Source organism: Salmo salar, unplaced genomic scaffold, assembly GCF_905237065.1.
Source record: "Salmo salar unplaced genomic scaffold, Ssal_v3.1, whole genome shotgun sequence".
Classification (NCBI taxonomy): domain Eukaryota; kingdom Metazoa; phylum Chordata; class Actinopteri; order Salmoniformes; family Salmonidae; genus Salmo; species Salmo salar.
Window position 1 is genome coordinate 30,001 of NW_025550605.1, and position 13,216 is coordinate 43,216.

A 13,216-nucleotide genomic window follows, 5' to 3' on the forward strand; every position below is an offset into this window, starting at 1 on the left:
GACAAGACTGTAACTACCAATTGGGGAGAAAAAGTGGTCAAAAAGTACACACACAAAAAAAGTGACTCCAGAATGACACAATACATTATAAAAAATAAATAAATATTGGGCACAAAATAATCTGAAACACAACAAACACAAACTGCAAATGCGTCCAACAAGTTTGTAGAGTCACAAGCTTGATGTCATCACTGTGTGCTCGGAATACAGGACCAGATAACACACTTGTGACTAATTTCATACACATAAGTGAATTGCTCCAAATGCTCATGACACCTTCAAATCGGGGAAATAGACACACAAAGTACTTTCATTTTCTAAACGATAAAACAGATATACACTCTTAGAAAAAACAGTTCCAAAAGGGTTCTTCGCAGAGGAATAGGGTTCTACAAAGAACCATTTTGATCTGAAGAACTGTTTTTGGAAAACAAGGGTTCTTTGTAAGCTGAAGGGTTCTATCTAGAACATTTAACGTTCTAAGAACCATTTTTGGACAAAACGGTTCTTTGATGACTCTTTGGAAGGCAAATACCTGAGAGCAGGGTGACTGACAGAGAGGTAAATACCTTAGAGCAGGGTGACTGACAGGGAGGTAAATACCTGAGAGCAGGGTGACTGACAGAGAGGTAAATACCTGAGAGCAGGGTGACTGACAGGGAGGTAAATACCTTAGAGCAGGGTGACTGACAGGGAGACCAATACCTGAGAGCAGGGTGACTGACAGGGATGTAAATACCTTAGAGCAGGGTGACTGACAGGGAGGTAAATACCTTAGAGCAGGGTGACTGACAGGGAGGTAAATACCTTAGAGCAGGGTGACTGACAGGGATGTAAATACCTTAGAGCAGGGTGACTGACAGGGAGGTAAATACCTGAGAGCAGGGTGACTGACAGGGAGGTGAATACCTGAGAGCAGGGTGACTGACAGGGAGGTAAATACCTGAGAGCAGGGTGACTGACAGGGATGTAAATACCTTAGAGCAGGGTGACTGACAGGGAGGTAAATACCTTAGAGCAGGGTGACTGACAAGGGAGCTGAGTGAATGACACAGGAGGTTTTTTATCTAGGCCTATTTACTTTGGCTGGATTTGACTGTTGATGATTTCTCTCATTCGTTCTTCCTATTTACTTTTTCAAAGGAGATATTATATTGTAATCCAACATGTTGGTATAGTTTAGCCACATGGAGGGTTGCAATTTATTTTTGTTTTCCAAAAATCCATGTTGATAAATTCTTGGATTTCCTTCTTCCTGTATGGGTTTTTCTCTTTGACCAGTGTTTTGCATGTCTCTACGAGGAAGAACTAAGACAAAACAACTGACAGGGATGCCTTTCATCCTTCCACTGTGACATCACTACGTTACGAGGTCAAAGAGCAGGAAGTACTGTATAATGTAGCTGTATAACACCCACCTGTCTCAGATGGGACAGAGCCACTCAGAGGGAGAGGGAGAGCTGACAACAATATCAAGAAACAACATCGACAACAACAAACATCGGGTATGAGGATATCTTTCATAACTCTACATGTCTACTTTTGTAAAGAGAAAAGTAAAATACAGTTTGTAACATAAATGTGTATTGTTATATAGTAAACATAAATGTTTATTGTTATTTAGTAAACATAAATGTTTATTGTTATTTAGTAAACACAAATGTGTATTGTTATTTAGTAAACATAAATGTTTATTGTTATTTAGTGAACATAAATTTGTATTGTCATTTAGTAAACATAAATGTTTATTGTTATTTAGTAAACGTTAATGTGTGTTGTTATTTAGTAAACGTTAATGTGTGTTGTTATTTAGTAAACATTCATGTGTGTTGTTATTTAGTAAACATTCATGTGTATTGTTATTTAGTAAATGTTGTAATGCTTATAAATATATTTTTGAGCAGTAGAATAACAGAAAAGTCTGGCAGTGCAAACCATCCATAAAGTAAAAATTCACTAAAATAATCAAATAAAAAATGATTGACATGTTTTTTCAGTCATTACATTTCATGACGTTAAATTCCAAATCTAAAGCATGCAGCCATGCTGCTGGTAGAAGTTGAAGTTTAGTTGTTGGTATTTGTTCACCAGACTGTTATCCCTCCATTCTCCAGGGATGGGCCACTCTCTGTTTCTCCTGTTCTTCTCAGGTTGGTGTTCATGTGTTTTCGTGTGTGTGTGTGTGTGTGTGTGTGTGTGTGTGTGTGTGTGTGTGTGTGTGTGTGTGTGTGTGTGTGTGTGTGTGTGTGTGTGTGTGTGTGTGTGTGTGTGTGTGTGTGTGAGCAGGTTTTACATGGCTGTTAGCTGAATGCCCCACTCAAAACCGACGGCGAGGTGGGGAATGAGGGATGGAGTCAAAAACAAAACAATAATAAAACGCATGTGGTGTCCACAAACTAAGTTCTGCGCCGTGATGAACCGTTTCAACAGTCACCAGACAGACGAAACGGTGACATGGTGCAGTCTGGGAAAGCAGATCTTTCAGATTTGTCTGAAAATGTTTCCTTATTTTTTTGTGTTTTAGTTAGTGACTGTATTCGCCGCGCCCCGGCTATACAGCGCTCCTTTACAATGGCAAACTCTTCCTTCATCGCTCACATAGTTCACCGTCCCCTGGCTGTTTAAAACGAGCTCACACAGTGTCTGTCTGTCTGTCTGTCTGTCTGTCTGTCTGTCTGTCTGTTTTTCTGTCTGTCTGTCTGTCCGTCCGTCCGTCCGTCCGTCTGTCATCTATTACCATTATCATTGATGTCAACAGTTAGTTTGTGTGTTTTCAGGTTAGTTGTGTGTGTGTGTGTGTGTGTGTGTGTGTGTGTGTGTGTGTGTGTGTGTGTGTGTTTTATTAGTACAGTCATAATGTTGGTTTGTTCTCCACAGGGCTGTCTGTCCTCCCCTCATGCCTCTCTCATCAGTTCCACTTTGTGAACATCAATAAAACCTGGACTGAAGCTCAGAGTTACTGCAGACAGAACTACACTGACCTGGCCTCCATAGACGACATGGCAGAAATGAACAGGCTCAATAAAACAATAAAGGCTGGGTTATTAACTGGACCAGCCTGGATAGGGTTGTATAACACCAGCTGGAGGTGGTCTCTGGGAGACACAGAGTTAGGGACGGTGGTGTTCTGGGACAAAAAGCACGGAGACATCAACGACCAACCAGATAATGACAACAACAATGAGTTCTGTGTGTGGATGCAAAATGGGTTTTGGCATGATGCGAACTGTGGTGAACAACATAATTTCGTCTGCTATGGTGAGTTCCCCTGTCAGTCAGCCTTTTCACTGTCCTTCCTTCCATCTTTCTGTTTGTCAACCAGTCAAACACCAAACAGTTTGAATTCAGTCAACAGATTCATATTTTATTGAAAATCTTTTTTTTCTACCAGTTTATTTACGGACATGTATTTGTCAGTTTGAACTTGTCTTTATTGGAACATGTTATTATATATCTCATCTCTTCTTATATACCTTCTGTTCTTTCAAATAGACACAAATCTCACTAGTATGTACATCCTCATCACTGAAAAGAAGAACTGGAGTGAGGCTCAGCACTACTGCAGACAGAACCATACGGACCTGGCCAGTGTGTGGAATGAAGCAGAGAATAACACCATACAGAAGGCCATACATAACGTCATACAGGCAAGTTCATTTCACTTCACCTAATTTGTCTTGCACTTTGAGCACCATGTTAAAAACATAATCAGCATTTGCAAAACATTTTACAGGAAGTGGTGTGGATCGGCCTGTATAGAGAGTGGAGGTGGTCTGACCAGAGCGGCTCAACCTTCAGAAACTGGATGACAGGCGAGCCAAACGGGGCAGATGGGGAAAGAAAGCACAAAGAGCTCTCTGTGGAAGTTAAGTTCCCATCTGGAAAGTGGAATGATCACCATTGTATCACTGAACATCCTTTTTCTGCTATGATGGTGAGGGGGGAGGGAGAGGGGGGAGGGGGAGTGGTGATGGGGGAGGGGTGAAGGGGAGGGATGAGGGGGTGAGGGATGAGGGTGTGAGGGGGGAGGGATGAGGGGTGAGGGGTGAGGGGAGGGGGGATGAGGGGGGAGGGGGAGGGGGGGGGGAGGGGGTGAGGGATGAGGGGGGGTTAGATACAAATTCTTAAAAAAATTGACATTTACTTTAGAATCAACGTTATTTTGTGAATATTTAGCATATAGTCCATATCCTCCTCTTCCTCCAGATAAGCTGGTCCTGGTCTCAGAGAACAAGACGTGGTCCGAAGCCCTGTGGTACTGCAGAGAACGGAAGATGGAACTGGTGTCTGCCCACAACCACAGCATCCAGCACTGGGTCCAACAGAGAGCCAAGAAGGCCTCCAGTCCCTACGTCTGGCTGGGCCTGAGGTACACCTGCACCCTGGACTTCTGGTTCTGGGTCAATGGAGAAGAGTCCTGCTTCCACAACTGGGCCGACGGGGAGGGTTACAGTACCAGGAAGGAGCAGTGTGGGAACACGGGGGCCATAGAGAGAAACGGGGGGAAGTGGGTCGGCCTGCCTGAGACCGACAAATTCAACTTCATCTGCAGCAAGAGTGATGGTCAGATTTAATCTGTTTTGGTTTCATTCAACTATCGCCTCTCTCTCTCTCTCTCTCTCTCTCTCTCTCTCTCTCTCTCTCTCTCTCTCTCTCTCTCTCTCTCTCTCTCTCTCTCTCTCTCTCTCTCTCTCTCTCTCTCTCTCTCTCTCTCTCTCTCTCTCTCTCTCTCTCTCTCTCTCTCTCTCTCTCTCTCTCTCTCTCTCTCTCTCTCTCTCTCTCTCTCTCTCTCTCTCTCTCTCTCTCTCTCTCTCTCTCTCTCTCTCTCTCTCTCATTAAATTTGCTTTATTGGCATGACATAACAGTGTACATATTGCCAGAGCTTACTTTGGATATATACAATATTAAGATAATAATAATCAAAATTGTCAATGGGACAACAGTAACAACAATAACCAAGGGTCAGAATAACCATACATTGAACTATAACAATAAGCATACAGTAGAGGACATGTGCAGGTTGATTGGTCTGTCAGACACTGTCCCTCTGTAACGGGGCGTCGTAAGGATTGGACCAAGGTGCAGCGGGAACGTGTATACTCATCTTCTTTATTAAATTTAAAAGAAGGAAAACAAACTAATCACTTAATCTGCTCCAGTTCCAACTGTTCTGCCTGCAGCTATGGAACCCTGACCTGTTCACTGGACGTGCTACCTGTCCCAGACCTGCTGTCCCAGACCTGCTGGAACCCTGACCTGTTCACCGGATGTTCTACCTGTCCCAGACCTGCTGGAACCCTGACCTGTTCACCGGATGTTCTACCTGTCCCAGACCTGCTGGAACCCTGACCTATTCACCGGACGTGCTACCTGTCCCAGACCTGCTGTCCTAGACCTGCTGGAACCCTGACCTGTTCACCGGATGTTCTACCTGTCCCAGACCTGCTGTCCCAGACCTGCTGGAACCCTGACCTATTCACCGGATGTGTTACCTGTCCCAGACCTGCTGTCCCAGACCTGCTGGAACCCTGACCTGTTCACCGGACGTGCTACCTGTCCCAGACCTGCTGTTTTCAACTCTCTAGAGACAGCAGGAGCGGTAGAGATACTCTCACAGATCGGCTATGAAAAAGCCAACTGACACTAACTCTTGCTGGTCATTTCTGAACATTTGAACATCTTGGCCATGTGCTGTTATAATCTCCACCCGGCACAGCCAGAAGAGGACTGGCCACCCCTCATAGCCTGGTTCCTCTCTAGGTTTCTTCCTAGGTTTTGGCCTTTCTAGGGAGTTTTTCCTAGCCACCGTGCTTCTACACCTGCATTGCTTGCTGTTTGGGATTTAGTCTGGGTTTCTGTACAGCACTTTGAGATATCAGCTGATGTAAGAAGGGCTATATAAATACATTTGATTTGCTCTGTATACAAAAACAACAAACGACATAAAACAGTCCTGTCAGGTGCACAGACACCAAACAGGAGACAACTACCCACAAATCCCATTACAAAACACCCCTATACATAGGACCTTCAATCAGAAGCAATGAGGAGCAGCTGCTTCCAATTGAAGGTCAACCCCATTAACTTAACATAGAAATAGAAAGACTAGAACTAACATAGAAATATACTTACATAGAACATAGACCAAAAAACCCCGGAACACATAAAACAAACACCCCTCTTACATAAGCACATAGCCAAACAAACCCTGAACCACATAAAACAAACACCCCCTGCCACGTCCTGACCAAACTACAATAACAAATAACCCCCTCATCTTATGGCAGGCAGCAATGTAGTGGGCTGCCAACCCACAGCTCTCTGCGTCCTCCCCCAACAGGACGGGTAGCCTGTCCTCATCAGAGAGGTCTTTGAAACCTTGAATAAGGGTTTCAAATTTGGGGAAATGACACTCTCTAATCATTTTATATTTTTGACATTTTGTCAGGAAATGCAGCTCTGTCTCAGGTTCTGCTGTGGTGCAGTGGTTGCATAGCCTTTCCTCTGCAGGGAGCCAGGTTTTCCTGTGTCTACCCTTCTCAATGGCAAGGCTGTGCTCACTGAACCTGTACTTTGTCAGGGTTTTTCTAAGGATTTGATCAGTAACCATGGTCAAATAGTTAGCCACGGTGTACTGTCGATTTAGGACCAGATAGCGCTGCATGTTGCTTGCTGCTAGTGTTTCCCAATAAGCAATGTAGTTTTGTTTTGACTGTGTTGTAATTTGGTTTATTCTGATTGATTGGATGTTCTGGTCCTGAGGCTTCAGTGTGATAGTAGAACAGGATTGTGAACTCAGCTCTCTCTCTCTGTCTCTCTCTCTCTGTCTCTCTCTCTACGTGTCTCTCTCTGTGTCTGTCTTTCTCTCTCTCTCATTCACTATTTCACTAATCTTGTATTTTTTATTTTATTTGTTCTGTAATGCAGATTACTAAAAACAGACCCTGACATCTGGACCAGCTGAATTCTACAGCCCAACACATTGTTCCTGATCTCTGGACCAGCTGAACCCTACAGTCCAACACATTGTTCCAGACATATTCAGATTTACATTGAGTAAGGTGATGGATACTCAATCTTTTAAAAATATTTTTAATATTTATTTTTTATATTATTTTATGTTTGTATATTCTATTATTGTTCCTCGTTGCCTCTAATTGAAGGTCCTATTTAATAGGGGTGTTTTTCATTGTGATTTGTGGGTAGTTGTTTCTCCGTATAGTCATTTTGTCCTTACGGGACTGTTTTTCGTCGTTGTTTTTGTTCAAGTGTTTTGTTTCGTTTATTTAATAAATAAGAAGATGAGTATACACATTCCCGCTGCGTTTTGGTCCACTCAATACGACGAACGTGACAACTGGTTAATTCATTAATGTTTATCTTTTTACCTATTTCATTACTGGTTATTGATAGATGAATTTGTATGTTTAAAGATAATGACTAAAAGTATTCCACCCTGAAACCATATAACTGTGTGAAATGTATTAGAATTATAAGGCTATAATAACGTGTTAAGAGTCATAATTATATCATGTGTGTGACTAGGCCTTTGTGTTACTATTTCACAAAATGAGCAGGGCATAGTTGAAACCACAGAAAAGACAAAGACGACCTTGCAGAAACTGATAATGGGAAAAGGGGTCTCTCTCCAACTTAGGGAGGGGAGGAACTGTCAGGAACGGCTAGGCTAGTAGAAGATAATGAAACCTGTTGCAGAAGTGTGATAACAATGTATGTGAACTGTGGAAAAATACAACCACCTAAAGCGGGGTGGAGTTCTCTACTGATGTGAGTTTATTTGTGTGTGTACATATAAAAATACTGTGTCCTCATTTTGAGGGAAGAGCTCTCCTGAATAAAGATCCTGACTATTGTATAATGGGACGCCTGTCTGTTTCTTATTAATAACCAAAGCCTTACACCCTTTGGGATTGTCACATTTGTCTTCGTCTTCTGACGATAATGCGAAATCGTCATCAGAAAATGTGGACCAATACGCAGCAGGTACGTGAATGCTCATCTTGATTTTTAATTAATCTCAACAATGAACATACAAAACACAAAAAACGAACACTCGACAAATAAACAGTCTGGTAAGGCACAAGGCTATACACAGAATAATCACCCACAAATCACACATACAAACACACCCTAATATATGGGACTCTCAATCAAAGGCAGATAGACAACACCTGCCTTCAACTGAGAGTCCCAACCCCAATCAACCAAACATAGAAACACACAACCTAGACTAACCATAGAATTAACTAAACATAAACCAAAACCCGGAAAACTAAATCAAACACCCTTTACACAAACACAACACCCCGAACCACATAAAACAAATACCCTCTGCCACGTCCTGACCAAACTACAAAAACAATTACCCTTATACTGGCCAGGACGTGACAGTACCCCCCCCTTAAAGGTGCTACCCCAGAAGCACCTAAAAAAATAACCCCAAGCAACACCAAAAAAAAAAATCCCCTTTTCTAAAGGGAGGGAAGGGAGGGGTGGCTGCCGTCAATGACGGCACTGTGCTACACCCCCTCCCCAACCCACCTATTTCTGGAGGTGGCTCTGGCTCCGGCCGTTCCAGGCTGTCGGGCCACTCTGGCATCGCCGAGGGGCAGTCGGACCAGTCTGGCATCGCCGGGGGCAGTCGGGGCAGTCTGGCAATTCGGGAGAGTCTGGGCAGTCTGGCAATTCGGGACAGTCTGGGCAGTCTGGCAATTCGGGACAGTCTGGGCAGTCTGGCAATTCGGGACAGTCTGGGCAGTCTGGCAATTCGGGACAGTCTGGGCAGTCTGGCAATTCGGGACAGTCTGGGCAGTCTGGCAATTCGGGACAGTCTGGGCAGTCTGGCCACTCGGGCCACTCCGGCAGTTCAGGGCAGTCTGGCCACTCCGGCAGTTCAGGGCAGTCTGGCCACTCCGGCAGTTCAGGGCAGTCTGGCCACTCCGGCAGTTCAGGGCAGTCTGGCCACTCCGGCAGTTCAGGGCAGTCTGGCCACTCCGGCAGTTCAGGGCAGTCTGGCCACTCCGGCAGTTCAGCGCAGTCTGGCCACTCCGGCAGTTCAGCGCAGTCTGGCCACTCCGGCAGTTCAGCGCAGTCTGGCCACTCCGGCAGTTCAGCGCAGTCTGACCACTCCGGCAGTTCAGCGCAGTCTGACCTCTCTGGCGACTGTTGACTGGCGGGCAGCTCTGACGACTGTTGACTGGCGGGCAGCTCTGACGACTGTTGACTGGCGGGCAGCTCTGACGACTGTTGACTGGCGGGCAGCTCTGACGATGACTGTTGACTGGCGGGCAGCTCTGACGATGACTGTTGACTGGCGGGCAGCTCTGACGATGACTGTTGACTGGCGGGCAGCTCTGACGATGACTGTTGACTGGCAGGCAGCTCTGACGATGACTGTTGACTGGCGGGCAGCTCTGACGATGACTGTTGACTGGCGGGCAGCTCTGACGACTGTTGACTGGTGAGGCTGGGTTGACGCACTTGTAGCCTGGTGCGTGGTGCTGGTACTGGGCTTACCAGATTATGTACACGCACCTCCAGGCTAGTGCGGGGAGCGGGAACAGGACGAGTCGGACTGGGTTGACGCACTTCCGGGTCCGCACGAGAGACAGGAGCTGGAAACCCAGGGCTATGGAGGCGCACAGCCGGTCTAAATCTTACCTCCTGCACAACCCGCCTAGGCTGGATGGAACTAGTAGCCCTGTACGAGCGGGGTGCTCGTACAGGGCAGACTGGGCTGTGCAGGGGCCTGATGGTAGCCGTGCGTAGAGCGGGAGTTGGGTAGCCTGGTCCTCGGAGGCGTACCGGCGACCAGATGCGCTGCGCAGGCATCCTCCTACCAGGCTGGATGCCCGCTCTAGCACGGCACCTGCGAGGGGCTGGAATAACGCGCACCGGACTGTGCGTGCGTATGGGTGAGATAGTGCGCTCCTCAGCGAAACATAGCGCTCTCCACCCCATACGCTCCTCCATATAACCACGAGTAGCTGGCTTTCGGCTCTTCTTACGCCTAGCCAAACTACCCGTGTGCCCCCCCAAAAAAAATTCTTGGGGGTGCCTCTCGTGCTTCTCCTTCAGCGCGTACTTGGCCTCGTACCACCGCCTCTCTGCCTTGGCTGCCTCAATTTCCCCCTGCGGGCGTCGATAATCCCCAGCCTGATGCCAGGGTCCGGCCCCGTCCAGAACTTCCTCCCAAGTCCACTTCTCCCGCCAGTCCAACTCGAACTCCGTCTGCTCCTTCCTCTGCTGCTTGGTCCTTTGGTGGTGGGTGATTCTGTCACAGTTGTTTTCGTCTTCTGACGATAATGCGAAATCGTCATCAGAAAATGTGGACCAATACGCAGCAGGTACGTGAATGCTCATCTTGATTTTTAATTAATCTCAACAATGAACATACAAAACACAAAAAACGAACACTCGACAAATAAACAGTCTGGTAAGGCACAAGGCTATACACAGAATAATCACCCACAAATCACACATACAAACACACCTAATATATGGGACTCTCAATCAAAGGCAGATAGACAACACCTGCCTTCAACTGAGAGTCCCAACCCCAATCAACCAAACATAGAAACACACAACCTAGACTAACCATAGAATTAACTAAACATAAACCAAAACCCTGAAAACTAAATCAAACACCCTTTACACAAACACAACACCCCGAACCACATAAAACAAATACCCTCTGCCACGTCCTGACCAAACTACAAAAACAATTACCCTTATACTGGCCAGGACGTGACAGGGATACAGATCGGAGTTGATTCATTATATACTGCTCAAAAAATAAAAGGGAACACTTTATCAACACATCCTAGATCTGAATGAAAGAAATAATCTTATTAAATACTTTTTCTTTACATAGTTGAATGTGCTGACAATAAAATCACACAAAAATAATCAATGGAAATCCAATTTATCAACCCATGGAGGTCTGGATTTGGAGTCACACTCAAAATTAAAGTGGAAAACCACACTACAGGCTGATCCAACTTTGATGTAATGTCCTTAAAACAAGTCAAAATGAGGCTCAGTAGTGTGTGTGGCCTCCACGTGCCTGTATGACCTCCCTACAATGCCTGGGCATGCTCCTGATGAGGTGACGGATGGTCTCCTGAGGGATCTCCTCCCAGACCTGGACTAAAGCATCTGCCAACTCCTGGAGAGTCTGTGGTGCAACGTGGCGTTGGTGGATGGAGCGAGACATGATGTCCCAGATGTGCTCAATTGGATTCAGGTCTGGGGAACGGGCAGGCCAGTCCATAGCATCAATGCCTTCCTCTTGCAGGAACTGCTGACACACTCCAGCCACATGAGGTCTAGCATTGTCTTGCATTAGGAGGAACCCAGGGCCAATCGCACCAGCATATGGTCTCACAAGGGGTCTAAGGATCTCATCTCGGTACCTAATGGCAGTCAGGGTACCTCTGGCGAGCACATGGAGGGCTGTGCGGCCCCCCCAAAGAAATGCCACCCCACACCATGACTGACCCACCGCCAAACCGGTCATGCTGGAGGATGTTGCAGGCAGCAGAACGTTCTCCACGGCATCTCCAGACTGTCACGTCTGTCACATGTGCTCAGTGTGAACCTGTTTTCATCTGTGAAGAGCACAGGGCGCCAGTGGCGAATTTGCCTATCTTTGTGTTCTCTGGCAAATGCCAAACGTCCTGCACGGTGTTGGGCTGTAAGCACAACCCCCACCTGTGGACGTCGGACCCTCATACCACCCTCATGGAGTCTGTTTCTGACCGTTTGAGCAGACACATGCACATTTGTGGCCTGCTGGAGTTTTTTTTGCAGGGCTCTGGCAGTGCTTCTCCTGCTCCTCCTTGCACAAAGGCGGAGGTAGCGGTCCTGCTGCTGGGTTGTTGCCCTCCTACGGCCTCCTCCACGTCTCCTGATGTACTGGCCTGTCTCCTGGTAGCGCCTCCATGCTCTGGACACTACGCTGACAGACACAGCAAACCTTCTTGCCACAGCTCGCATTGATGAGCCATCCTGGATGAGCTGCACTACCTGAGCCACTTGTGTGGGTTGTAGACTCCATCTCATGCTACCACTAGAGTGAAAGCACTGCCAGCATTCAAAAGTGACCAAAACATCAGCCAGGAAGCATAGGAACTGAGAAGTGGTCTGTGGTCCCCACCTACAGAACCACTCCTTTATTGGGGGTTTCTTGTTAATTGCCTATAATTTCCACCTGTTGTCTATTCCATTTGCACAACAGCATGTGACATTTTGGCAATCAGTGTTGCTTCCTAAGTGGACAGTTTGATTTCACAGAAGTGTGATTGACTTGGAGTTACATTGTGTTGTTTAAACAGACGTTCCACTAGCGGAACACCTGCTCCAATATCCAATGATGGGCGTGGCGCGAAATACAAAGTCCTCGAAAATCCGAACACTTCCATTTTTCAAACATATGACTATTTTACACCATTTTAAAGACCAGACTCTCCTTTATCTAACCACACTGTCCGACTTCAAAAGGCTTTACAGCGAAAGCAAAACATTAGATTACGTCAGCAGAGTACCCAGCCAGAAATAATCAGACACCCATTTTTCAAGCTAGCATATCCTGTTAGGGCTAGGGGGCAGTATTTACACGGCCGGATAAAAAACGTACCCGATTTAATCTGGTTATTACTACTGTCCAGAAACTAGAATATGCATATAATTATTGGCTTTGGATAGAAAACACCCTAAAGTTTCTAAAACTGTTTGAATAGTGTCTGTGAGTATAACAGAACTCATATGGCAGGCAAAAACCTGAGAAGATTCTGTACAGGAAGTACCCTCTCTGACCATTCCTTGGGCTTCTTGGCTCTGTTTATTGAAAATTTAGGATGTTTGCTGTAACGTGACACTTCCTACGGCTCCCATAGGCTCTCAGAACCCGGGAAAAAGCTGAATGATGTAATTCCAGCCGCTGGCTGAAAAACTTTAGCGCCTTTGGTAAGTGGCCGATCAGAGGACCTTCAGACTGAGGCGCATGTACGGGGCGACCTCATGTTTTTACTTTCTCTCTCTTTGAACTAAAACACAGATTCCCGGTCGGAATAGTATCGCTTTTTTACGAGAAAAATGGCATAAAAATTGATTTTAAACAGCGGTTGACATGCTTCGAAGTACGGTAATGGAATATTTAGAATTTTTTTGTCACGAAGCAGCGTCGGGCGCGTA

The 13,216-nt window shown here is 46.0% G+C and overlaps 1 protein-coding gene across 1 annotated transcript in view; it reads left to right on the forward strand.

Moving 5' to 3' along the window:
- The first annotated feature begins 1,372 nt into the window (after positions 1–1,372).
- The window catches only part of LOC106594186 (macrophage mannose receptor 1), a 52,649-nt gene continuing 40,805 nt past the window's right edge, over positions 1,373–13,216 (forward strand). Inside the window, exons 1-3 of the mRNA XM_045713894.1 lie at positions 1,373–1,505; positions 2,115–2,150; positions 2,878–3,258. Coding sequence (XP_045569850.1) covers positions 2,117–2,150; positions 2,878–3,258 — 415 coding nt within the window. The 5' untranslated portion in view covers positions 1,373–1,505; positions 2,115–2,116. The remainder of the gene's footprint in view (positions 1,506–2,114; positions 2,151–2,877; positions 3,259–13,216) is intronic.